Raw genomic sequence first — 26809 nt, 5'->3', positions numbered from 1 at the left:
GGGATCGTGTGAAGCAAGAAACAATCGCAAACTGCTTCAGGGCTTACGGTTTGGTGGCAGCTTCTTTGGAGGATGCCTCTGAAATTCCAGCGGAGGAAGCGTCAACAAGCGAGCTTGACGGCACTGATTTTGGTGATGCTCTCGGGGACGTCAATTTTGAAGATTACGTCGCCGTAGACAAGGCGGTCGAAACGTGCGATGCGCTGACGGATAGCGAAATTGTAGAGATTATTCGGCCCCAGGAAGCGACCCAGGAAAGCGACGATGACGTTGGAGGCGAGCCGCAACATAAGGCTGCCGATGTAGCTGCGGGCCTTGCTCTTGCGGAGTGCTTCTTTGCCAAAGAACGGTACCAAAATGGCAAGTGGGGACATAATTCTTGAGTAAGGCTAAGTTAACAAATGGAAGAGTAATGAGGTGGAGCCTCGCTTTGCAAGAGTACTGTTTTCATGTCAAATATACTAAAGGGAGAGAAAATGTGGGTGCATACTTTTTGAGTAGAGTTACTTAGGTTCAGATGGTAATTCACAAGACAACAAGCCATGTAAATTGTATTTTTGCAGTGCAGAGAGTTGTGTTTAAGTGCAGTAAAGAGATTAATTGTTTGGTGCCGTGAGGTGATGTATGAACAGTGGACATATGGAGTGGCATTGTGATCATTCATCTCGAACTGGGTGGGACAAGCGTGCGATGAGCAGTTTTTTATGCAAAAAACTCTTGAAATGAGGGCCTATGCCATGAGTCACTGGCAAGACCTGTATGACAACGTGAAAAAGACAAAGACGTTGGTCAAGGAAATGGAGAAGGGACCTGCAGAGGAGAAGCGTGTGAAGCATGTGAAGTGCGAAAGAAGAAGAAACTAAGAAAAAGGAGACATAGGCGGAGATGAGCTGGCATTGCTGACATGGTCAAAAAGCAAGACAGTGGCTTCTCCAGCTATGCTCTGGAGACGGGAGGTAGCAGCTGCGGGGACCACAGACCGGAGAGGGGATGTTCGTGAGTTCACCAGCGACAACTCCCGCTCCTGAGCCTCGACTGTGTCACTGTGGCTGTGTTCCGCAGCCCCTGTCCAACCCCATGCTGTCGCAACTGGTTGCTGTCCCGTGCCACGAAGGCAATTGCTTGGCTACATCAGCGGCACAACGGTCGAGTGGCCCAGACCATGCCCTGTGTCAAGCGGGTCTCTGCCAAAGACTGCAACCTCATCGCTCTTGTCGGAGGTCAACGCCCACGCTGCATCGGAAGTACACAGGCCAACATCCTTCGCCACGCTGGGCCGGAGTCCGACACGACTGGCGACAAGCAGAACGTTCGTTTGCTCGTGACGTCGCATTGGTTAGTCGAGCGGAGGAACAATATAGTTGAAGGCTTCTTTGTTTTTTATGTGTATAGCTAGTTTTTGGAGTGTCTCGTGTGTGTATAGTGTTTATAGTGTGTCAAGGTAGTTTGCTGTTCTTTTTTTCTTTTGTTAGTTTTTTTCTTCTAGATAAATGTTCTTCAACATATTTGAATTGTGTCTCTGTCTATTTCTGGAGTGCTGAAATTCATGAGAATGTTGGATGAACGGAGAAAAAAGAAGTGAGCAGGGAGAGGGGGCGGTACAAAACTGCCGATTGAGTCACGTGATGGGCAGTCCGTATGTCTGTCACTCAGATTGGCCTTACAATAATCCACATGCAGTAAAGTAAGGATAGCCCTTCTGTATCTTGGAGAAAAACTGGAGAGTAAAACTTTCTATGCAATAAATAAAATATTGCCAATACCTCAGGTCCACTATTAAACTGTGGGTTCTATTCAACAGAAATTCTATTTATTAAAGAAGCATATTTTCCAGGCCGTCATATACTAGAACTGAGCTGTAATGGGGGTTGGCATACTAATCTGGTGTGGCCTTTAATAAGACTGATAGCTTGCTACATTCTCGTTATCCAATGCTAGTAGACTCCCAAGCATGTGCAGCATCATATTTTCTTGCCCAAAATTTGTAAGCATTAAATTTTGTGAAAAAGTTTGTAATATTCGATAATCGATTAGATATTTTTTGTCTTAATTCAATCCAATATTCTTTTTGAAATCTACTATTCCGTATTTGCTTACCCCTAGTCAATTGCATAAATTTGCGATTAGTTGTAGATAGGCTTATGCCATCTCTCTTGAGAAGAGAAGGGTTAACAGAGGGGCGCGATTTTTATTAGTCATATCATAAGAAGCCAACAAACATGGACACTAAGGACAACATAGGGGAAATTACTTGTGCTTAATAAATGAAATAAAGAAACAATAAATTAATGGAAATGAAAGTGGATGAAAAAACAGCTTACTGCAAGCAGGGAAAGATCCCACAACCTTTGAATTATGCGTGTGACCCTCTACCAATTGAGCTACTGCGGCGACTGGGAAACGGCACCACGGTAGCTCAGTTCGTAGAGCATGTGGCAAGTTGTTTTTTCATCCACTTTCATTTCCATTAATTTATCGTTTCTTTGTTTCATTTATTAAGCATAAGAAATTTACCCTATGTTGTCCTTGGTGTCAGTGTTTGTTGGCTTCTTATGACACATCTCTCTTGAGGTTGTTCCTGATTACAGCTCTGCATCTACCCTTATGTTTCTTCTTTTGTCGTGATATCTTGAAGTGCCATCTTGAATATTTAAATAGCATACTCCCATACCTTTCAGGTGAAAAGAAATAAAGCAGCACCACATTTTGTGTTCTCTCATTCTCTGTCCCTTGTTTATTGCTGCTTATTCCCAACACTTCTGCAACTGGTGCCACTGGCGATGAAGGTGCAGAACCTTATTGTTGGAGATGCTCACCGTTGAAAAGTTCACAGTTTGGCAGTTCACAGCTTGACAGTTTGAGAACGAGCTGTCGTGTCTTGGCAGTTGCGGGCTGTGAAGCATGCATGAGACAGAGCCTGATAGAGCTGCATTGTGCACCCATTGCCTTCAGAGCTGAGTGCCAGCGAGATGCTGGTGAGCATGGGCGGGAGCTTGGAGGAGTTCTACCCAGCCATGGTGGTGTCGACACTCATGCGCATCATGCGTGACCCCACACTCAGCCAGCATCACACCAACGTCGTTCAGGCAGTCGTCTTCATATTCCAGAGCCTCGGCCTACGTTGTGTCCCGTATGTGCCTCAGGTTGGTTTGCCACTGTGATGGCTCTGGGATTCTCATTGGTGCTGCATTGCTTGGGGTACAGATGCCAGAGCAAACTGTTGGTACATATTGCATCATGTTGTCAAGGCAGAGAAGATCAGTAATTACCTCACACTACAAACACTGTTTTGGCTTTAACTCAACATTGGAGGTACAATATTTTGGCTGGCTTCCTTTGCAGTGCCTCTGAAAACAGCCACTGTATGTTGATGCAGTTATCAGTATTGCCTTGATTTCTTGGATAGATATAAAATAATAACTACTTCAGTATTAACACAGAAGGAAATGCTTGAAGCATCTGTATAGCCAGCAAAAGAAAAGCTCTAGCTTGTATTGAAGGGCCTCTTTGAAAAGAATTGTGCCACCAGGGAAACAGTCTTCAATCAAAGGTTTTAAGTGCAGTAAAAGCTTGCTAATTCACAACTCGTTAATTCGAAATTTCGGGTAATTCGGAGTAGCCGCCGCGGTCCATCCAACAGTGTATTGAAATACGTAACGCAGCCCTTTAATTCACACTGAAATCCGCACTGCCACCGATAATGCGAAGTCTGCGCCATCGTGGATGGGGAGAGTGCTGGTGCGCAGGAGCACATTGGCGACGATCGTCACCGCGCAGCTTTGCTCTTTCCATCGTCGGCCGTCTGTCGCATGCCAGTTCTCTCCCTCTCAGGACCTCCAAGATAAAAATGCAGATGCGGCACTGCGTGGTTTTTATTTATTTATTTATTGCGATAGCAATTATATGGACACTCCAAGCGCATTTCTACCATGGTATGGGTGTTGGCATTACCACGAGGTTCCGTATAAAGTCCAAGGGCGACAACACCGTCACCGCGCGCCTTGCGCTGTATGTGTGAGTGAAATCATGCAAGGGGAGTCAATGATCGGCGGCTCAGTCTTGCCCACACTAAAGGGATGAATGCAAAGAGGAAGTGCGCCGTCTTCTCGCACGCAAGGGCCAGAGGGGAGAGGCGCATTCTCTCTGGCCTCAACTGCGCATGTAGCGGCTGCGCGTTTTTTTTTTTTTCGCGCCAGGGCACCTTTCTTTTTTCTTTTTTTTTTTTTCCTCGCCATGCATGTGGGGCGGCACAGTCGGCGCAACGAATGCATGGATGGAGCAAGAGCCATCTCAACGTCAGGCCACATTGGCTGTGTCCGGTTACGTTGGCTGTGCCAGTGCTTCGAACTATAGACATTGTTCTTGCCAACGTGATGTAGCGTGTGCACATGCCAACCTGACATAGCGTGTGCGCACTCGTGCTTACCCTACGTCAGACTATGTATGCGCCTTAACCGAGCTATTTTTTTCTCTTGACTTTCATTAGTGCGCATTTTGTGTAATTTTAATTTTCATAGCATCCCCATGGAATTCGAATTAACAAGCGTTTACTGTACCATACTTGCAAGCTGCAGTGGAACAGGTGCACGCCGGGGCCCATGAACACATGTGCCTCCTCCTAAAAACCTCTGGTGTGCCAAATTATTTCCTTTAACATAGCTGCTGAGAGATTTTACAAAGGATCTACAGTATTGGTATTGGGCAAAGGCAGGGAAAGAAGCAAGAGAATTTCGAAGTTGTTGACATGGAGTAAGTAAATGAATTAAAAAGGAGCATAATGTCATGCCTTGGCAAGTCAACTCTCCGTAAAGTCGTTCCCTTGACTTTTTCTCTCGAAACTTTGACCCAACATGCGACCTCTGAGACTGCAAGTATTGGCCAAGAAAGTTTCGTTCTTCGTAGTTTTTAATCAATGCTCACCTGTTCGGCTGCTCTGCCGTGGTGCTACCCTCATAATGGGAGCACTAAAACCCACCACACACTTTGAAGTGATGGTCACATGTTGCACCAACTTGTTTGGCTGCAGTCGTGTTGCCCAATGCTCCCTCCTAATTCTTTCCTTCCTCCGCAGCTATCGATCAAGTTGCGTGTGCTTTCGTCTTTGCTTTGACATTTTACTGCTGCCGACTTCCCCTGCCTCTTTATCATATTGCACAAGACTGTGTGTAATTATCGCAATATCAGGAGGCAAAACAGTCATTCATTGCACTTGGTGTGTCGTCTTCTCTCACGTCCATGTCGTTTTTTAGTGTCGCGCAATACCATTTAAGTAATGGATTACCAACTTGCCCGGAATGCTGCTCTCATTAAATTCATTGTGTATCTGTGAGAACCAGTGCATGTACAAATTTGTGGGCTTTCTATTTTATTTCCTTTTTTTTTTCCCTAATGAGCTACACATTTAGCTAACCGCCCATCTCTCGCACTTCTCACAGGTTCTGCCAGCACTGCTTAATGTGGTACGCACTGTGGATGCCAGCTTCAGGGAGGTAAGCTCATATGATAATGCATCTACATTTTGAAGGAGTGTAATTTTGGGTGTGTTTGTATTCTATTGTAGTAGACCAGTACAAAACAACACAAGGATTGTGAGACAGACACGTGTGAAACACTTCATGCACGTCCGCCATTGTGTTGCTGAATACTGAGGAATATGTACACAGTCAACCACAAAAGTTTATGGACCACGGGATCTAGTAAAGCGTTGAATTTCCAAGAAGCCTGCAAAAGTAGCCAGTAAAACCCTACATCACTATGTTGTTCGCATGTACTAGCAGCGGCTTAAAATGCGAACATTTCGAACACCAGGCTCCATTGTGAGCCTGTGGATATATTCAGCTTTTGCTCAGATCCCATGGTCCATAAAATTTTGTGGGCGACTGTACATTCTTGTGCTACATATTCAAGATGCTGTTGTTTGAGACATATTTACCAGCTGTATTTGGTCTTGCAATTGAGAAGCTGTTTCATTTAGTGCATCACAAGCAAACCTTATTTCAACTGAGTCAGACTTGCAGCCATAGATCTTGTTGAATTAAAAGTTTTGTTAAATATGTTTAGGGGCTCTAGTAGTGCAAATTATTTCATTTTCTCCCACAATAACTTTCTTGAGCAATATTTTATAAATTGGCATCATTGAAGTCAACTGCAACAAAGTGTTGGATCACATAGACTAATAAATATATTTGCGGGAAGTGCATCTAGTCAACAAGTGTGCACAAAAATGTGCAGGATCAGTTTGTGCGATATATTGTGTTGAGCATGCGAAGCATGATGGGTTCCTCCTGCATTTGCCATGCTGAACACCGTGCTTATAGAAAGCAGCACAGTGTTGGAAACAAGGCACTGTAGGCACAAAACGAACTCACCATATTTATTCGAATATAGGTTGATCTTGTTTTTTTCTTTTTCGTAAATGTTGCCTAAAATAAGCCATCAACGTATATTTGTGGCCAGGGAATCTCAACCTATATTCATAAACAGTGCTAGCAAGAGCATTGAGCTAACGGATTTCCACCGTTGCACCGGTCGTAAAGCCATTTGGGAGATCATCGAGACTGGCTTTAAGAAATGCTGCATACCCAGCACACTTGGTTGCACTGGGGACAATGTCATCTGGAGTGCCGAGGATCTCTGCGATGCATCCGATGAGGACAGTTTTTCTGGCAGTGTCGATGAGGATGGAACTTATGTCATCGACTACTGGAATTTAGTAGCCAAGCTTATGGTAAATAAAGGTGTATACCATGTTCCATGTTTTTCATTTTTTTCTAAAAAGATTTGGATCCACCTATACTTGAATTACTATTTTTTGTTTTTCAGTGAGTTCAGTACATAAAAGAGCCGACCTGTATTCATGTTCAAGCTATCTTCCAATAAATATGATATTTTTGGCATAGCAATGTTGCCCGTCTACTTCCATTAATTTGACCCTGATGTGACTGAAGAAATTGGTCTAATTATGTAGTGGGTCCAATTAAACAAGTGGCAGAAAAAGCACCAAAAAACACAGCCAATTTATTTGGCAGTATTTGCCAAGATTCTAAGATGTCCCCAAATCAAATGCGCACCCACTTCCTATGGGTTGAGAGCAGAAAACGAATGTAAAAATGACATCAGAGCTCCTAAACAAAGCAGAAATCAAACGCGCTTCGAATTTTTTCGCAAGAAAAACATGGCACGCCTCCAACTGTGGCATAAATAAAGATGAAGCTAGCAATATTTACCGTAAAAACCTGCGTATAATACGAGGTTTTTTCCTATCATTAGCGTCCCAAATTTTCGCCTCGTACTATATGCGAATCCGAACAAAAATTTCAGTGGTACTTTCGCAGAATGAAACTTTATTTTCTCATTCTCCGTCGTCATCACTCTCAGACAGCACTTTATCGCTGTCTATGAAGAACTGCAACATTTCATCCTCCGTATGGTCCTTGGCACATTTCATATGCTGCATTTATCAGATGACTCTGTAATAATCACAAACAGGGTGGTGTCCTACACTGAGGCTAAGCACTTGGGCAGTCCGTCCTACAGTGCATGCAATTCTGTGGAACGCCAAGAACATGCGATGCCACTTGTTGCCACTAGCTTGAGATGTAGAACTTATCGTCTGAATATGCTTTCGTGGTTGGACTGAAAGGAGTGTGTCATTGTCACGCTATGTGTGAACTCGTTCTGCTGCCATCCATGCTTGCTATCTTGTGATTGCAGTGGTGATGACACTGGCTAGACTGGTTCCATTGGTAGGCTGTTGTGAACACTGTTTTGGTTTCATATCAGATTGCTGCACCCAAGAAAATTTCGAACTACTTTTCTTGGGGAAAAAAAGCTGTTTGTTAGAATCAAGTAAATACTGTAATAATTCATTGTGAGCTACTGATTATTTGACATTTTCTTGCGGCAGATTGAAAAGAGGCATTTTTGATGCGAAAGGATATGTGTCAAACGCTGCCAACACGGATGCTACAGCTTTGGACTCGCCACTGCGGTCACCATTGGGGCCGGGCGCGTGCCGTGATGACCAGCCAAGTTCAAATCATCTGGCGAAGGCTAATTTCAGGATCAAAATTACGAAAGTTTGATTCCATATAAATGTGGGGGCATTGGCTGGGACTTTGGGTCGGTGGGTCGGTATTGAATTGACCAGAGTCGAATTAACAGAAGTCTACTGTATCTTGGTATTTGTGCCACTACTGAACACATTCTGCAATTAACTTGGCATAATGCTCTACTTACAGTGGCTTCACATTGGATTTAAAACTTCTACATTTGTTTGATCGATAATTTTCCATTGTGTAAATTCTTGCTTATATTTATTTCTATAGAGTGTGCCAATGTGATGTCTTATTTATAAACCTCTTTCAGTTGTTTCCTTTGTCTTTCATTTTTCATGATATTGCAACATAGAAGGCATGTTGCACTGCATAGTTGATACGAAACACACACAATGTAAAAACACAATGACACAAGAGATGATGTATCATCTTGTGCGTCTTCATGTTTTTACTTTGTGTGTTTCGTAGCAACTGTTCTGCGCACCTTGGCCTCCATGTTCAAGAACCAGCTAGCCTACACACGAATGTTTATGTTACAACAATTCATTTCTAATCCCCAGAAGCCCAAATAGATTGGCTCATTCCTAATGCACCTATTGTTGCTGTTTAGCCTCTTCCTGTCCAGAAACCGCTGGCACAGTTTGAGTTGAGAGTTAAGAAAATTACTGAGAATTATCAATCATATTGTGAACTGTGACAAATGTTTTGCAGTTCCATTTCCGGCAGCTTGGCCAGCTGATTGCCATTGTGAAGCAGCACATCCGCAATTACTTAGACGACATCTTTGCCCTCATAAAGGTAAGTCATTGATTGTATTAAATTTAATAAATCCTTCTCTCCTTTTCCGTATTATCTTGACACTATTTAGAGCACATAACACATGTTTTACATATATTGTGCCTGTGCAGGAGTTCTGGGCCGTGAACAGCCCGATCCAACTGACCATCATCATGTTGGTGGAGCAGATTGTGACCTCCCTTGGCTCAGACTTCAAGGTGTACCTGCCCAAGCTGGTGCCCCATGCCCTCAAGGTTTTCATGCACGACATGAGCGCAGACAGGGCTGTCACTGCTAAGGTCTCTCACATCAACTCATAATGCTAGACAGCTGCCTAAATAGATGTGCAGTGTTGTGGCCACGAATGCATCTAAAGCCATCAAGCCAAATGTGAGGGTCACTGACAGTGGGGCAAGTGCTACAATATGGGGGGGGGGGGGGGGGGGCACACCTGGCCAGCCTTTTAGCCCAATGAAGATTCCTTTAGCAATGAAGCAGAAGTTTGGAGCTTCAAAAGTCTTTACAGCAACTTGGTCATGCAGCCAAGGCCGTCAAATAAAATTATAATATTGTCACGTTGTAGTGGCATGGAAAAACGATGCAGTGTCACAACTGTGAGTTACAAATTTAATTCTTTATTGTGCGAACTTGTGCCCAGCAAAACAAGTAACACTCGAGCCCAATGATAGCAGCAAGCAAAGTCGGCGATCATTGAAAATTTTATCTGCGAGTCAAGCGCATCGGCTTTTATAAATGATTCAACTAACCTTCCAGCACAGTTGCTACTACACAATTCACGTCGCGCATGCAATCAAAACACACAAGGTTTGGTGACAACAGACAACGGATAGAATCATCGATGACATTTGAGAAACTCCTGATACACCCAGGCACTTCCTGTGCCAAGCGATAATATTTAACATTTGTTAGCCAATGAAAAGCGGTCACTGGAGAAAGATAAACAAGTACACTTGTCAATATCTGCTTTTGCATAACTCAGCAAGCCAGCATGATAAGCTCGCGTAAAGGTTTGCATTATTGTAGCCTGATTATAGTCCTTGGGCATTAAAGCACATGTAGTTTGTTCAGCAAAATGTATGTACATGCAACATTTGCATAAATTTAGACTTCCAGAAAAAAAGGTGGTAACATACGCTGTCTGTGTAGGCAAACCTAGAAACCAATTGTATTTGGGAATGTAAACTGCAGTTGCCCTCTCAGTGTGGTTAGCCACCCTGCTTCACATGTCAATCCGAGGCTCCACAGTGAAATCTCAATATAATGAACCTCAGGGGACTGTGGTAAATTGTTCGTTATTCTGAAAAATTGTTATAGTGAAAGCCCCAAAATTAACAATTCTGCCCATCAACCCGTCAGTTCATAAGTTGTTACCATATGAGCTATCCACGAAAAAGTCGCTGTTGGCTCTCAGCATGCCCTGTTGCTATTTTCCATAAATTGCGCGGTCATGCACCACCGAAGCACCACATAATAAAAGTGATTTGCTTAAAACAGATGCTGACACTGAAAGAAATACCGAAATAAAGGTATGTTGCCTACAAAGCGCAATGTTTCTTGCTTTTTGTTTGTTTTTCACATTTTTTGCCATGGACACCACAACTGTCTCGATCAAGGCGGTCACCTGAATTATGTCAAAGCGCAAGTGCGCATAAATTATACCGTCTGGAAAGTGCAAAGTGCAGCCGTGTGGAATCCCCGCAAGTATGGAGGTTACAGTTCACACCACGCGGAGCTAGTACGGCCGCTGAAATAAGCGCGAAAGAAAGAGGCACGCGCAGGAAGAAAGGTGTAAGAAGGAAGAGATGCGCCTCCATTACTAGGTGACACTTTTCTGGGTGGACCATGCACTCAAACAACCTTATGCGTCATCACCTCTACTTGCCCACATTCTTTTTTCTTGGATGCTGTCTCAGATCTTCCGAACCCATGCGCCGCAATGTCCACTTTCTCTGCCTTGTCATCTGCTAGCGTACTGTTTTGGCTGTCATGAAGGATATGAGGAAATCTAAGAATACCTAAATTTCTGAATATTAGTTCATAGTACTGAGGCATTGTTAACATCACAGGTAAACTAAGTAACAATCATTATTCTGAAAAGTTCGGTATTCTGAAGATCGTGGTACTGAAATATTTTTACATTGAAACTATAACAAGTCAGCAGGGAATTTCCGAACATTCGTTAATCTGAAAAGTTCATGATGTGGTCTTCTTAGTAACGAAGTTTCACTGTGCATGACTCTTGAGAAAACAGAAGTTGAGGGAGTCGACTAGGACTCTCAGAAACGAGTCTGAAGAGCTTAGTCAAGGGAGCTTTGTCCAGAGTATGCAACGAGTCATTCATTCAAAGTGTATAGAGCTTGGTCAAGGGAGCTTTGTCCAGAGTATGGAACGAGTCGTTCATTCAAAGTGCAAATGTACTTTGCACTTTGAACACAGCTTTCTACTTAAAGGGCTTCTTACCAGGTCTGGTCATGTTGCGCTGAGGAGCACACTGCATACAATGTCCACTAACAATCGTGACTGCTAGGCATTACATCCCTATATACTGCAGAAAGAGCTTCAATTTCAAACCAAATGCTGTTTGCCCATCTCCTTGTGGCCGCCGCACTCCCAGCCAGAGAGTTGATGTCTGTCACACAAGTGTGCTTACATACATTGCAGTGCTGTAATGTCGCTCACTGTGACACGCAACTTTGAGAATTATTCCAGGCAACATCAGTAATTTGTTTAATCTGTTGCTTCAATAGACATGTTCAACTTTAGAGAAATAATAAAACATACAAACCAAACGTCTGAATGTTTTGGTTTTACTTTGTACTGTAGCAAGAGAGGTGCACTTCCGTTTTGTCTGCTTGTTCCCACGTCATACAGTCACGCATGCAGAGAACAAAACTATGTCATTTTCTACTGTGTTCCACTGCCGCAGTCGAGCTGCATCTGCCTCAGTGCTCGTGATTGTGGCACTGACTTATACCACTAATCAGGTGTTCTTATGCAGAGCGCGCAAAATTGTCTGCCGCGCGAAACAAGACAAACGCAACAGCTCACATGCGAGGCCATCACCAGAAGTGCGCCACACAACAAAAACGTGAGAGAAAGATAACAGAAGGTGGGGCTCGTGACATATTCGTCACGTGATCCTCCAGCTCTGGTTTAGGAGAACGCAGTAAAAGAATTTCGCTTGCAGAGGCTAGACAGGGAAGTGGAGAGAGTGTCTTATGTTGGCAGTGACGTTCGCCTCCTGCAGTCATGGATTCGTGGCACTGAAATATTTCCATCTCGACTATTAATGAACTAATTTGAAAAATTCTTGCAGTAGAACACTTAGCACGTAACAGTTTGCAGCATGTAACCAAAGTTTTCTATGTGGCCTGGTTAGGGGCCCTTTAAGAGAGTCAAAAGAGAAAGGCAGGGAGGTTAACCAAGGTCTCACCCAGTTGTCTATCCTACATGTGGGGAAAGGGGGAAAGAAAGACAGTAAGGGGAGAAGGAGAGTCAGCTGCTCGAACTGCCTAGTGTTCCTTGGCAGGCCACTAACACGTGTGAAATATAGCAGGATTTAGACTTGGGCTGCTTGATTGAAGTGCATTTTAGAAGTGCAGCACAAGAAAAAGACATGGCTTAAAGCATTGTTGTGATCCTTCTTTCTTTGTGTCACATCTGTCCCTTACACCAAATTTCTACAATAAATGTGTGAAAGCTCCACTCTTGCAGCTTTCTCTTCATTGCTACTAAGTGTCCTTGCTACATTTCATGTTTCTTTTCTTCAAGCGGCTTTTACCTGATCAGTTTATCGTAGCTGCAGCAAAGGAGAGAAATCTTATTTACAGTGTGCATAATGTTAACTGTCCATAGTCATCGAATAGCTTGTTAAAACGTAGCCGCTTAGTTGCAGCTCTGGAGTTCAGTTCTACTGGAGTACATTTTCGTTGCCATTACTTGATAAGAGTTCCTGCATGTGTGTGTGTGTGTGTATGCGCATGAATCTGCATGCAATCATGTCCATGCAGTATAGGCCGAGCAAGTTTTGGTTTAACAATGTTAGAGATTGGGCAAGTTCTCTCCATGGTTTTGGTTTGGTCATGTTTCAGTTGCTGCAGTAAGCTAAAAGGTGTTCTTCAAGGTATTGATTTACATTTCTATCTTGTAATGAACGCAGCTGCTGACAGCACTGCAGAAATTCGGTTGCAACCTCGATGACTACCTGCACCTCATACTGCCTCCCATTGTCAAGTTGTTTGACTCGCCAGATGTCCCCAAGAATGTCAGAGCGTAAGTACTTTGTATGTGATGTGTTTCATGCTTACTTGGCTAGCTGTCTCACTTGGGCTAGTGTTAACAAAGGGAAGGGCCTGGCTATTTTGTTCTTTGCTGTTACTTTTGTGCAAAAAGGGATGTAGCACATGACAAGAAGTATGCACAAAAGTGCTAACTTTATATTAAGAGCAGGCGCTGTCACTGAAGTACAAATAGCAGACGTCGTGTACTGTCGGTGACAAAGTGCCCAGGACATGCAAGCATCAAGGGAATTTAACACTGCGCTATCTGTCAAGATCAGCCCCACTATCATTTGCGTTTGACACTGCCGCAAAGCTTGGGTTGCATATGCATATTTCGGCGGTCTTGCATGCAAAATGTAGCACAGCTGATCCCGGCAAATAGTGCACCGATGCAATAAGGTCGACGCTCTTGCATCCTGGGGATGTCCCCATTAATACAGTGTTACCTTATCACTAGGTAGATAGATCATTGTCTAAATGACTGCATTTGTGGATATGACTACGATGTACATCGTGGACTCAAAGGCCATTGTTGTTACAGCTGTGGATGTAAGCTTGTATTTGAAAGTTTTGTGATGCTGAACAGAAAGCCTAATCAATGCACTCATGTACTTGTTCAAGCTGCAGAAGTAATGCATGTTAATGTTACACGTGCCAGCATGCCATTCGTATAGCTGTTAGAAAATTGTTAGTAATTGTTAGTAACTGTTGGTCTGAATTGTTTGAAGTTGTAGTGCATGACAGTGTCCTTATTGTGTGCCACATATGCAGTAACGTGGTTGTCTTTTCTGTCTTGTTTGAATAGAGAATAAATATAAAGAATAAAAACAGGTTTATCTAGTGGCAGCCACCCTATTCATGTATACAGTAGAACCTCATTGATACAATCCCGTTTTGTATGATTTCCCTGTGCGAACATTTACCATTGAGAACACAAAAAAGGGCCCAATGCAGTTGACATTATGTTTTGCTTGGGCGGCATCATATTCTGGCATTGCCTGCCAGCTAGATTTTACTTCATTTTTCCATTGCCATGTTGTAATACTAGGCAATTGGAAAACGACAAAATGTGCCTCAGGCCACTTGGACTGCACCCAGTTGACATGTGTTGATGTCTCTCACCGAATGGGCACATTAAAACTTCTCACCAACATGCCTCTCTCTCCCTATGGCACTGTTGACCCAGGCCGAATTCGAGGAGTGCAAACAAACTTGCCAAAGCCGCAAAAGCAACAATGTGCGGCTCGGGCAGCGTGGGTCTCACCAGCTCGGCATTTGTCAGTGTCTTGTGCTGTAATGCTTCCCATTGCGTAGATATCACCTGCAATTGAGTCTGAGAAATTTTTTAATTGCTTCAAATCATATATTTTTATGGTTATTACATTTTTTCTTGTGCTTTTTCCAAAATGTATGAATGAGGCTCTACTGCAGTGTCTGGTAATCGATGTACCCACCTTTTTAACCAAAACTGCTGCACTTGCTGCTAGAAATGACACTTATAATGCTCTCTTTATTAGCTAGCTAAGTGTTGCATGCATTGCTTCTTGTTGCAAGTTACCTTGTTTTGTCCTTTATTTTTTCAATCTCTTATATAGATTTTGCTCACACAGACAGAAAGTTGCATTCTTCTGCAGCTTGTGTATTAACTGCTACAAATTGTAATGTTCTAGTTTTTTTTGTTTTTTTTTTACTTTTTAATGTGGCAAGTTGCAATGAGAGTGTAGCGAAAGAAGACGAATATCTCTTCTCGGGAAGGGGAGGGGGAAGAGGGGAATGCACTGACCCCTACTCTGGTTGTACACTCTGGCTGCTCACTTCACTTGTCAATAAATGAATACCATTTATGTATAAAAATAAGCTCACTTATTTTTTCTATTCTTCTTGTCTACAAAGAGTGCAGAAAATTAAATATGTTAGCTTTATCACTTATGTGTTATTGTTAGCTGCGACATGTTAGCTTATCACTTTAGTGGTAAAGATGGGAAAACAACATGGGACATTTTGGACAACGTTTGTAACATTTTCTTTTTACCTCTGCAGCACTGCATTGGAAACCATCGATATTCTCTCGGAGTCCCTTGACTTTTCGGAGTTTGCGGCCCGTATCATTCATCCCTTAGTCCGGACCCTTGACACCACCCCTGAGTTGCGCTCAGTAAGTGAATTGGCCTTGGAAGATTTTGACATGTAAATGAGTCGTCGCATGCACAGAGTTTTTAGCCTGCGAAATAGATGTACAGACATAGCTTTATTACTGAATGCCAATTTGCTTGCTCATCTCATGTGCTGTATTTTAAAAACTTCAATCTTATGTGGTACCAGTCATTTGCTAGACGCCTGTACTAAGTGAGAAAGCCTGTGCAAAGAGTGAGCCAATTACGCGCCAATAGGCACGCAGATCGTGTTAGATATGTGCGCCTATTAACCTCACAACACTTCGATAGCCATCAATCTAACCCACACGCATCATCTCGGGACCGATCACTGATGAGGCATCCGTACGAACATATTAGCGCCAAGCATTCCCTGATGGCTTGTGGCCCATTACTACATCGGCCAGCATCTCCAGGGGCGAATTTTCATCACAGTCATGCTGCCTCAGCTGTTAGGCCTAATCGGCACAGCTTTATCGGGCGTTGGCGACCAAAGCTACAGTTTGGCGCCGAATCAACACATATCTATTCGCAGCAGCCACGCAACCGCTGTTCAGAATGCCTTTTGTTAATATTTTTGTTCATACATTTTTTTTTTGCTACATTACTTTTGTTTTCGACTCCACTCCTTTCTGTAACGCCTTCAGGCCTTGAAAGTATGTGAAATAAATAAATAAATAAACGCTCTGAATTCTGGCAGACCACCTCGCAAATGAAAACGAGAGGCAGCAGATGAATGAGGAGGATGACGGGTGAGGGGTAACGAGCGTCGTGAGCTTTGACTGGTGGCAGGTCACTCCGAACCTGACAATAAAATGGCACAGACGGTGCCTGTTCTTTACCGTCGGCTCCAGGTACGCGTGGAGTGGTGATCGAGTTGCGTGATGCACGGTCCTTTTGTCCATCGGGCAGATTGGCCTCACAATGATCCACCTGCCTTAAAGTTGGGTTAGCCCTCCTGCATTTTGGAGAAAAACAGAAAAGCAAAACTTTCTAGGAAATAAATAAATGATTGCCGCAAAACACAGGTCAACTATATTAGCCAAGAACCTCGTTGGTAATCAGTACAACAAAACGTCATTCAAAAAGGCACTTGATTCTATTCAACAGAAATTATAGTCATAAAAGAAGATATCTTACAGGCCTTCATATACTAGAACCGAGCTGTAATTAGTGCTGGCATACTAAGTTGGTGTTCCCTCTAATAATACTGTACTGTATATCTTGATTTCTATGTACTGAAGTTTAAGTTTTAGAGGAAAAAAAGCACTTAATCCTATTTGACAGTCATTTCATCGATAAAAGTATTTTCCAGACCTTCATATATAAACTGATTTTGTATCTGTGTGGGCATACTAATTTGGTGTCCACTTTAATGAGAGTAGAACATACTATGCATCTCAATTCATAGGTACCCAAGTTACTGATAGCTAGCAAGATTCTTGTTAAGTAATGTGATTAGACTCCTGAGCATGTACAGCACTCTGTTTCTTTAACAATATTTTGAAGCAAAAAAGCTTGTTTTAAAATTTCTCATTTTCAATATTCGATTCAATATTTGGCTTGTTTTTTGTTTTGTTTTTCTTTATTCGAAATTGACTATTTGGTATTCACGCACGTCTTGTCTATATGAAAAATCAAATAATAAATATTCGACTCGCAAATCGAATTATTCGAACATTCACTATTCAATTCAATTCGGTGACATTCCAGTATTTGCACACCCCTAGAAGTAATTAGTTTGTATTTTACAGTGCCAATAGAGTAAAAAAAATCTAAATGTGCTTAAGTCAGTTAACATGGAATTGCAAATGCAGTTTATGTGCGATGCATATGGTTGCAATTACCAGCAAATGTTGCAGGCAACCTTGTTCAATTTAGGCTCTTCATTTTGGTTGTGTTGAATAATTTTAGTTTAAAGGTTTCTGCCAACACACCTTTCTACCATTTTCTCAGTAAGCACACAACTAGAGTTCACAAAGAGTCAGCATTTATAACCTGTTGGTGGCCTGCATATCCACAGGCCACTTGTGATAAAAAGCCATTAGTCAAAAGCCATTCCGACTTCGTCTGTTTTTGGAGCTCATCGACATTGATGACTGCAGTTCTACCAGCACCAAGCTGTCACTCTGCCACTTAAGTACAGCACAACGATGTGCTTGCCTTCAGTAAATTTGCAGGGTTTGCCAAGACTGAATACAACTTTCTATAGTAACAAATCCAGCTTATATCATGCATTAATTTCTGCCTGTCTACATTATCTGATATGACACTTTTGTCTTTCTTCATGAATTCAAAAGTGGCCACTTGAACCTTGCATTTTAATCAGGAGCTCTGGTGCCCTAGAGTCTGAATAATTAACGAGTAGCCACAAGCTATACTTTGGCGTCTGTTCAATCAAAATCTCCTTGCTATAGGTCTAGTGGCAGAAAGACATCCAGACAAAACGGAGACGTATCCTCTCCCAACAGACTGACTTGGCCAAGCTAGGGTAACGTATATTCTGTAGAATTCACATCTATCAAACGAATAAAAAGAAGCACCCTCACAGAGTCGTTATCACTGAACTACAAAAAAAAGCTGTCGTGCGCCATACGTGAGTCAAAAGATTTTTATTTTACTGTGACATTGCCTAACTTTATAAAGAATGCACCGGATAAGTTTTAGAGTTACCTAGGCGATAGCAAGAAGGCTTGCCCGAAATAGCAGTTGATGGAACCATTGTTAACGACTTGAATGGAATCACAGAACATTTTAACAATTACTTTCATAGCGTATTCCCTCGTGCAAGTTCTGGCCCATCTTTAAGCACTGCAGTGTTTGAACCGCATCACGTGAACTTTATCTCTTACCATGGCATTGTGTCTATGTTACTCAATTTAAAAACCAAAACAACTCCTGGTCCAGACAATGTCCCGAATGTGTTCCTTAGGCAATACGCCAAAACTGTTGCCAAGTTCATAGTTATATTGCTCAGAGCATCTTTGTTATGCATGAATGTGCCTAAAGATAGGAAGATGGCTCAAATTGTTCCTGTGTTTAAGAAAGGAAATCGATTATTGCTCAAGAGTTACTGCCCCATATCATTGACATCATCTTGCTGCAAAATTTTCAAGGAATAAATTGCAGCTTGCATTAGTGCATTCTTAGAAGAAAACTTGATACTAACAAGTGCTCAACATGGCTCTAGAAAGGGCTGTTCTACTGTCACGCAATCGGTAATAGTAATCGATTCAATTGCCAAAGCTTTGGATGCAGCGGTCAAATTGATGCTGTATTTTTGGACTTCAGTATAGCTATCGATAGTGTAATTCAAGAAAAACTAATTCTAAGATTACGAAACATTAACCGTCCAGAGATCATAATTGCTTGGATTACAGACTATCTGGATAGCCGCCAAAAGTATGTTTCAGTTGTTGATCACAACGCAGTATATCTACCATTCACTTCAGGTGTTCCACAAGGCATCCTTACATTGCTCTTTCTTTTATATATCAATAACTGTTATCATCATCAAACTTGGGACACAAATATGACTGTTTGCAGATGACTGCATTGTATTTCATACTGTTAGTCCGCGGAAGATCAGAGGCAACTTAACTCTACATTGAATAATATATTTTTGTGGTTCAAGGAATGAGGTATGGCTGCAGACACAGATAAAGCTGTCTCTCTTCACATATTGCATAAAAAGAAACCCCTGGAGTACACGTATCGAATGGGATCTATTCCATTAAAGCAAATTGAGAGTTACAAGCACCTTGGCGTAACTTTCACTAACAATTTTTCATGGAACCTTCACATTGACAACGTATGTTCTTCTGCCTTCCGCAAGCTAACTTATCTACGATACAAACTTAGAAATGCCCCTTCATACATTAAGTTGCTCACTTACCTAACCTATATCCGGCCAAAACTTCAATATCCTTGCATCACAGGGGATTCCTATACTAAAGTCAATATTTAAAAACTCCAAAGAATACAGAGGAAGTCTGTTCATTTTATTTATTCAAAATTCAAAAGTTCTGTTGGCAGTGCGTTCAAAGGGGCTGGTTGGTTCATCTTTAGAATAAAAAAAACAGAAACAGCACGACACAGAACGAGTGAGTAAAGAGCACTGGACAGCGCTCTGTCCTGTGCTCTTTACTTGCTCGTCCTGTGTCACACTTTTTCTGTTTTTTATTCAAAAGTTCCGACTCGCCGTCAGAGTTAATGTTAGCTAACGACATTCCCTCGCTTGAACAAAGAAGGCAGAAATACCGGCTAGATTTTTCATATAATCTAATTAACCACAAATTGGCTCTGCACCCTTCACTTTATGTAAGCCCTCTTTCCATAAGGAATACACGACACCATCATCCTGATACTCTAACACCTATCTATCCCAGGACAGACAGCTATAAGTTCTCCTTCTTTCCTAAGACTATTTCCGAATGTAATTCTCTGGCCGCACCTTACAACATGTGACTGTCTTTTTTTTTAATATGTACATTTTTTTCAGCTTTGTATTTCCGTTGCACTAAGGAGTGTGCATAAATTTGTTATCTTTGCTGTTGAATGATCATGGCAAGTCCTCGTCTCTCAAACACCTTTGCTAGAGAGGTGCCCAACGCTAAGTTGCCTATTGTGACTAATCTTCTGCTTTTATCTAGTTTACATCACTCTGTTTGCTCCCTCTTCTGCTCTCCATAATCGACTTGGAAGAAAGGATTGATTGAGGCTTTGTGTTTTGATCTTTTCACGCATTGTTTTGTGAGCAATATAGAAATGTGTATATTTTTTCTGTATGTATATGAATGTATCTATGCATCTTTGTATATTTATATGTCTTGTCTTGCAGTTAATTATGTCTGCCCATCCTGCGAGGACCACAATGTAGTCTGCAGTAGGTACTAAATACTGTATTTACCTGAATGTAACACAAGTTTTATTTTTTACCAAAAATAGAAGTGATGTCACCCCCGCGTTACATTTGAATACTAGGTATAAAAAGGCTAAAAAAGGCACCAAACACTCATTATTAAGCTCGCTTAATGTGCCGCATTTGCATGCGTGTCGATTGACCTGCTCCTTCAAAGTCACGTGCTCCAAATTCAGCGGTCAACCAATACGTGAACCATGGCCAGGGTGAGTCGTGAATGCGGTGCAAACGCTAAAAAGGCAGAGCAAACAACGCCAACAATAGCGCGCCAGCGACAAGTCACCTTGGAGGGACCAAACGCGTGTAAGTGATGACGAGCACCCCTTGGCGCGCGAAATGGACGTGCCTTTTTCTCACCACTAGGCGATTCTAGTGACGTAGTGATACGTTTGGGCCACTGGCGGCGCTTCCTGGGCACTTGTTTCCACGATAGTACCACGTGACCTACGCAACCGACTCCTCAGGCAGTGCATAGTCGCATTGTCTGTTCAGCGCTTCGACACGTTTGTTCCTGCCTGCTTAATCTGCCTACATCCAAAATGGCGTGCTTCGCACTCGGTATACTGCTGGCTTCAAACGCAACACTATTCTACTCGCCGAAAAAGTCGGTAACTCAGCGGCCGCAAGAAGCCTGGACATCAACGAATCGACGATAAGGGGGTGGAGGAAGCATCGCCAGGAGTTGTTCAATTGCAACAGTCATAGAAAAGGTTTCCATGGGCCCAAGAAAAGCCGCTTCCTGGATTTGGAGTGTCGTCTTGCGGACTTCATTGGTGAACAATGCTCCTGGCCTCTTGGTGTGAGCATTGAAATGCTTCAGTGCAAAGCATGTGAACTTGCACAAGACGCTGTTTTGGTGCCAAACCAATTCAAGGCATCGCGCAGCTGGATACAGAAGTTCATGCGAAGGGCCAGTTTTTCCCTTCGACGCACTACCTCAATTTGTCAGAAACTACCCAAGGACTTCGAGTCAAAACTTCTCACGTTTCAGCAGTATGTCATTGACCTCCGCCACTCTACCAACATGCCACTTGGACACATAGGGAATACAGACCAAACCCCCGTGTACCTTGATATGCCAATGGTTAGGACAGTGCACAAGTCTGGTGAACACGAAGTTCAGATTAGAAGCGTTGGAAACAAAAAGAATCGGATAACAGTTATGCTCGCATGTTTGGCTGATGGTCACAAGCTCCCTCCCCTCGTAATTTTTCGACGGAAGACTATCCCGAAAGAAACATTTCCGAACAATGTTGTTGTACGCTGCCACGAAAAAGGCTGGATGGACTCGGAACTCGTCATAGATTGGATTTCCAGCGTTTGGGACCGAAGGCCAGGTGCATTGCTGCATCAAGAATCAATATTGGTGCTGGATTCTTTTCGAGGTGACAAAGAGGAGTCCAGCTGGACTAGTGACAAAGAGGAGTCCAGCTGTGATAACGACAGCGACGGCGACATCAGTGGCGAGGATGAAGAGTAGGCATAGTTTACAGGTACTTCAATAAAGCTGCTCTCGACTTCCTATAGTTTGTTTCCTGCGTTACATTCGTGTTCTATAGTTTCCGTTTCTCGCATTACATTCGTGTTTTTGCGTCTTTGATCTTACGCGTGCGCAAAGTCGACCCTCGTATTACAATCGTGTTCTTCTTTTTTTTCCCGATTACGCCCTCACAACGTCAACGCTCGCGTTACAATCATGTTCTTTTATTTTTCCCGGTTTCGCCCTTGCAAAGTCGACCCTCGCGTTACTATTGGGGTCGTGTTACATTCGGGTAAATACGGTAAGTAAATAAAAAAAAATATCTGTACAGTATGTGGGTCACATCTCACAAATTGATTGACACACTGCGTGGTGCCCAAAATTTTAGTTGCCATTATACATACCTGCGCTCTATGGTTTACATGGTGGTGCCACATTTAAATACTTGAGTAAAACAGAAAACCGGGGTATTTGTAAAGTTGACCAGCAATTCAATCACATCTAGTGGCGCCTTTTGAGGTCAAAGGCAGCTTGCGGTCCCTTGTCATACTTGTTGATTAACATCGGAATACAGTCGAGCCCCACTATATTGAACCCAATTACATTGAATTATTCTTTGTATCGAACAATTTCTGAACACAGTATAGTTACAATAAGTAAATATAGCAAAAGTTACACTTACATCGAACAAAAATAGCAGCGACTCCCGATATATAGAATGTCAAACGGCGGAAAAGTTGCCCCAGAAGTTCACTTTCCCTCACGATTGCGGGGAAACCCAGCAGCGTGGCTCCATCTAACCGTTCTCCCTACCATGACCGCGCTGCGTTGAGCAAGCTGTCGACAACCCCCCTGCAAAAAATTATCCTTTCCCACCCGCAGCGCTTGCGCAGACAGCCAATCAGAGGCTCTTGTGCCCTCGTCGTGCAAGATGACGCAAGTGTGAATTGTTTCGCTGCTTTTCGGGTTCATTGTGTTTACGCCATGTGGCCCTTCTCCCGCAGTGTTGCCATGATGAAGCGGCAGAATTTGCCTTTCACCTTGAAGCTCAAAATCATAAATCGGGTTGAATGGGGTGTCAAGTTGGATGTCCCCGCAGCGTGCAAGATTCCGAGGAACACTCAGCACGATCTTGAAGAATAAGGAGGAGATTAGGGCTAAAGCGGACAAACTCTTGACCCGGTGCCCGTGGCGCCCGACGCGTATGCACGGCCGTGTACAAGTGGTTCATCTGAAATTGCTTTAGACCTGCCGGCTTCCACATGCCTGGTGATGACAGTAAATTCTGATGAGTGCCATGAAGCCGCTGCTGGTGTTGCCGAAGTTTGGACCGAGCTGTTAGAATTTCCGGAAGCCATTGACGAATCGACGGTCGATGAGTTTGTGAGTGCAGATGATGGTGTCACGACTATGGGCGAGCCTGAAAACGAAGACTACATTGCCGACATCGTACTGAGCACAAGTGAAAGTGGGCTGAAAGTGGGCACAATGAGGAAAGCAACAACGGTCCTTTGCCCACGTCCTCCGAGGTCATTGGTGCACTCACACTAGTCCGGTGCTTCTGCGAAAATGTGAAAGGTTGCGGCCTCAGCTACTCAGACCCCTTAGACAATGTGGAGAAGTGTGTGTGTCACAGGCAGCGAAACTGCCCAAGGAGAAGAAAATACAGGACTATTTCATGCGAAACTAAGTTGTTTCATCAGTAAAGGGATCTTATACATGGTATGTGCTTTTGTGACATCCAATCCTTTAGCAGGCTTATATCGAATTATGCTCTATATCGAACTGATAGGCGTTTTTCTGCGAGTTCAATATAGCCGGGTTCGACTGTATTCACGATAATGCCTTTCGTCAGTGTCATTCTTTTTAGCGCCACATATGCCCGTTTTAGTCAAAGTAGTTGTATGGGTATGGGTAGAATGTTTTGCGTGCATTGAGAAACTGCATATCTTGTGATTTACATATATGGACATCCTGTTAGTAGAAATAATCAAAAGAGGTTATAATTGTATTAATTTGTGCCTGTACACATCTGTTTATGCAGCAAGCTATGGACACCTTGTGTGCTATGGTTGTTCAGCTGGGTAAAAAGTACAAGATTTTTCTACCTCTGGTCACCAAGGTCATCGACAACCACAAGATTGTACACCAGCGGTACAATTCTCTCGTCACTAAAATCATACGAGTAAGTACACCAAAAAGCTTTTCTTGTTCTCTTGGTGAAATGCTTGAGCAGAGCAAGCTCTTTTGTAGTATTCACTTCATGTTATCTGGTTATGTCCAGATTGGAGCTAGTTTTGAGAAGTAAAACTGACTGCAATCACTTTTGATATTAACAAAATCGTCGCACAATTAGCAGTGTTTAAGGAAACATACAATTGTGGCAGTTTGCTTACAACAGAATTGTGCTAGTATTTCATGACTGCCATACTACTAGGATTTTTTTAAATGTAAGAAAAAGAGTACATGTCATATTTTTGTGCAGAGCACCAGTCTCATAGACGATGATGAAACATTTGGTGTGGACAAGCGGCAACCCCGAAGCAGACAGCAGTCGGAGGATCAGCCTGCATCAAACACAGAGATCACAACGGTCAAGAAACAGAAGGTTTGCTCGGCCAACCTAGAGCGGGTGAGAGGGTCGCCTCGTTTTTATTTGTTTGAACACTTGCACCTGAAATAGCAAGATTCTCTGTGTGAATAAAACAGCAGCAAAAGAAAAGGCAAGAGAATATATTTTGGTCAGAGAAAGCCATTTTAATGAAATCAAGAGTTCGACGAAAGCTCGTCTGGTCGAGATTGCTCATAGTCAAGGGTAAAACGAATGCCAACCAAAAACATTTAAAAAATAAAGAAACCAAGACGTTTCGGCTCCTATACAGAGGCCTTCCTTGTTCACAATGAAAGTAAGTAAATGAAAGGGGGGAGATGATAATGTACGTGTGAATAAATGGTGTAAACAGTGGGCATAAACGGAAGGAAGGCTGCCGTCATTACAGTTCAGCATGGCATCAGTAGTTTGGATTAGTAATGACTCAAGATGCAAATGCGAGGTTAGATTACTTTCAGTGGCTAGCAAATGTGTCCTACTGCAGTCAATATCATGACCTTCTGTTACATAATGCTCTGCAAGAGTGTTACAAGAAACTTTTTGTTTTTTGACATCATGACAGTGCTCCTTGATGTGCCTTTATAAATTGCCTGTCTCGCCGATGTAGACGTAACTACAGTCTGCACAAGGAATGTTATACACAACACCTGAGTACCTTTCGTTCGGAAGCTTGTCTTTGATATGTGCAAACATGTTTTTCAGCTTTTTCGCTGCCACATGTGCAACATGCACATCAAAAGAACGAAGTATATGGGCTAAGGCCTTGCTAGATAAGGTATCGCAGCACGTTTACGAGGAGCAAAGGTGGCGGAGGAAACACTAGGTGGGCGGAATAGGTGGCGTTGCACTGAAACCACAAATGAAGTAGGATAGTTGTTACGTGAAAGTTCAAGCTGGATGGCTTCCAAATCTTTTTCTAGGTCTTTAAAACTGCAGGTTTGTTGCGAATGTTGTATGAGCGATGTGGCGACCGAACGTTTGTGGTGAGCAAGGTAGATTGACTTGAAGTTCAAGTAGTGTCCCGTGTGTGTAGGTTTTGGAACACATTAAAATGAAGTCCCGTTCCTCCACGTTGCACCATAACATCCAGAAAAGGTAAGCGACAATCCTCCTACAATTCAACCATGAAATTTACAAATTTATGGCGTGTTCTGGTGAGTTTAAATGTGACAAAAGGCATCCAGGGCATCCTTCTTTATCAAACAAAAGCTGTCATCCACATATCTAAAAAATATTCTTTGTTGCTGCACGAACGTTGCTAGAGCCGGGCATTCTACTGCGTCCATCGTTAGGTTTGCAATGGTGACCGACAGGGAGGCACCCAACGGCATTCCCTGAAGTTGCTTGTAGAAGCAGCCTTAGAAAATGAAATAAATATTTTCAAGGCAGAGCTGCAAAAGCTTGTGCAGGTCCGTAACCTCGAACGGTGTCCTCTCGGGCAGCGAAGCGTCATCTTGAAGGGCAGCAGAACACACGTGAACGGCGCGATTGATTGCCACGCAAGTAAACAGGGAGGTCACGTCGAACGACACCATAGAGTGTGGGGTTCTCACCCCTGCTCTTGGGACAAAGGAACGACAACACAGTAGTGCAAACAATCACAAGGGTATTTATTGCACTTCTCATAGATTAATGCCTGCTGGCCAAGTTGCTATCCACAAAACATGCTGATGGGCACGTGACAAATCATGGAAGTCCGACTCACCGTAACCGGATAACGAGTGATTATGTTCGCCCCTTGCTAGACACCAATGCCTGGTGGTTCGCGCATACGGTCACGCGAACGGTGGCGCGTTCGAACGAGGCCTCGCGAGGCGGTCTCGCAGAAGCATGGATCGGTGCAGCGTGAAACGTTCGCGCCGCTTTAAAGAGGAAGAGCCTTCTCCTTTCCACGCCCAAGTAATCCTGCTGTTAGGTGGCCTTAGGAGAGCCACACTCGCGCCATCTCTCGCAATGCGCTTCAACCACACCGACTGCTGCCACACAGCAAAGCCGGATTACAGGAGACGGGCGCTATGCAGAAAAACAACATATCAGGGGACGCGGGAGAATCGCGCATCCTCAAATCTCCCCAACCTTAAGTTACTACATATTCCGGCGACACATGTCACACGGTCTAACATCAACGCATGCTTCGCTAACAAGGTAGTACATGCAACAGTGGCCGCACCAAGGAAATGACCACACGCTGTCAATAACATGCTGGCGTTACCTCAATGAAAACAATGCTTAACTTGCCAGAACTTTCTTTCCGTCGTAGATGCTTCTGCCTTTCGCTATTCCATAAAATCTACCACCACAACCCTTTGTTGAAAGAACAGCTTATCACCCAACCGTCATACATATCATCTCGCTCTGACCACAGTTTCAAAGTTGCTGTGCCGTCTTCATGTACTAAACTTTGTAGTAATGCATTCATCCCTAGCACAAGCAAAAATTGGAACCACCTTCCTGCCACCGTTGCAGCCATTCTGGATACCGACCCCTTCAAAACCAGCATTTATGAAAC

The 26809-nt window shown here is 43.1% G+C and overlaps 1 protein-coding gene across 3 annotated transcripts in view; it reads left to right on the top strand.

Annotated features, from left to right (window-relative positions):
- mTor (serine/threonine-protein kinase Tor) overlaps window positions 1-26809 on the top strand; it is a 461269-nt gene that overhangs the window by 195540 nt on the left and 238920 nt on the right. For all 3 annotated transcript variants that reach the window (XM_075684170.1, XM_075684168.1, XM_075684169.1), the window contains 8 exons: window positions 2953-3143; window positions 5436-5489; window positions 8769-8855; window positions 8966-9133; window positions 13015-13127; window positions 15176-15290; window positions 23734-23874; window positions 24175-24321. In XM_075684170.1, the coding sequence (XP_075540285.1) occupies window positions 2953-3143; window positions 5436-5489; window positions 8769-8855; window positions 8966-9133; window positions 13015-13127; window positions 15176-15290; window positions 23734-23874; window positions 24175-24321 (1016 nt within the window). The remainder of the gene's footprint in view (window positions 1-2952; window positions 3144-5435; window positions 5490-8768; window positions 8856-8965; window positions 9134-13014; window positions 13128-15175; window positions 15291-23733; window positions 23875-24174; window positions 24322-26809) is intronic.

Source organism: Dermacentor variabilis, chromosome 3 (genome assembly GCF_050947875.1).
Source record: "Dermacentor variabilis isolate Ectoservices chromosome 3, ASM5094787v1, whole genome shotgun sequence".
Lineage (NCBI taxonomy): Eukaryota > Metazoa > Arthropoda > Arachnida > Ixodida > Ixodidae > Dermacentor > Dermacentor variabilis.
Note: the sequence above shows the minus strand (reverse complement) of the source record. Positions and strands in the feature narration are given on the sequence as shown.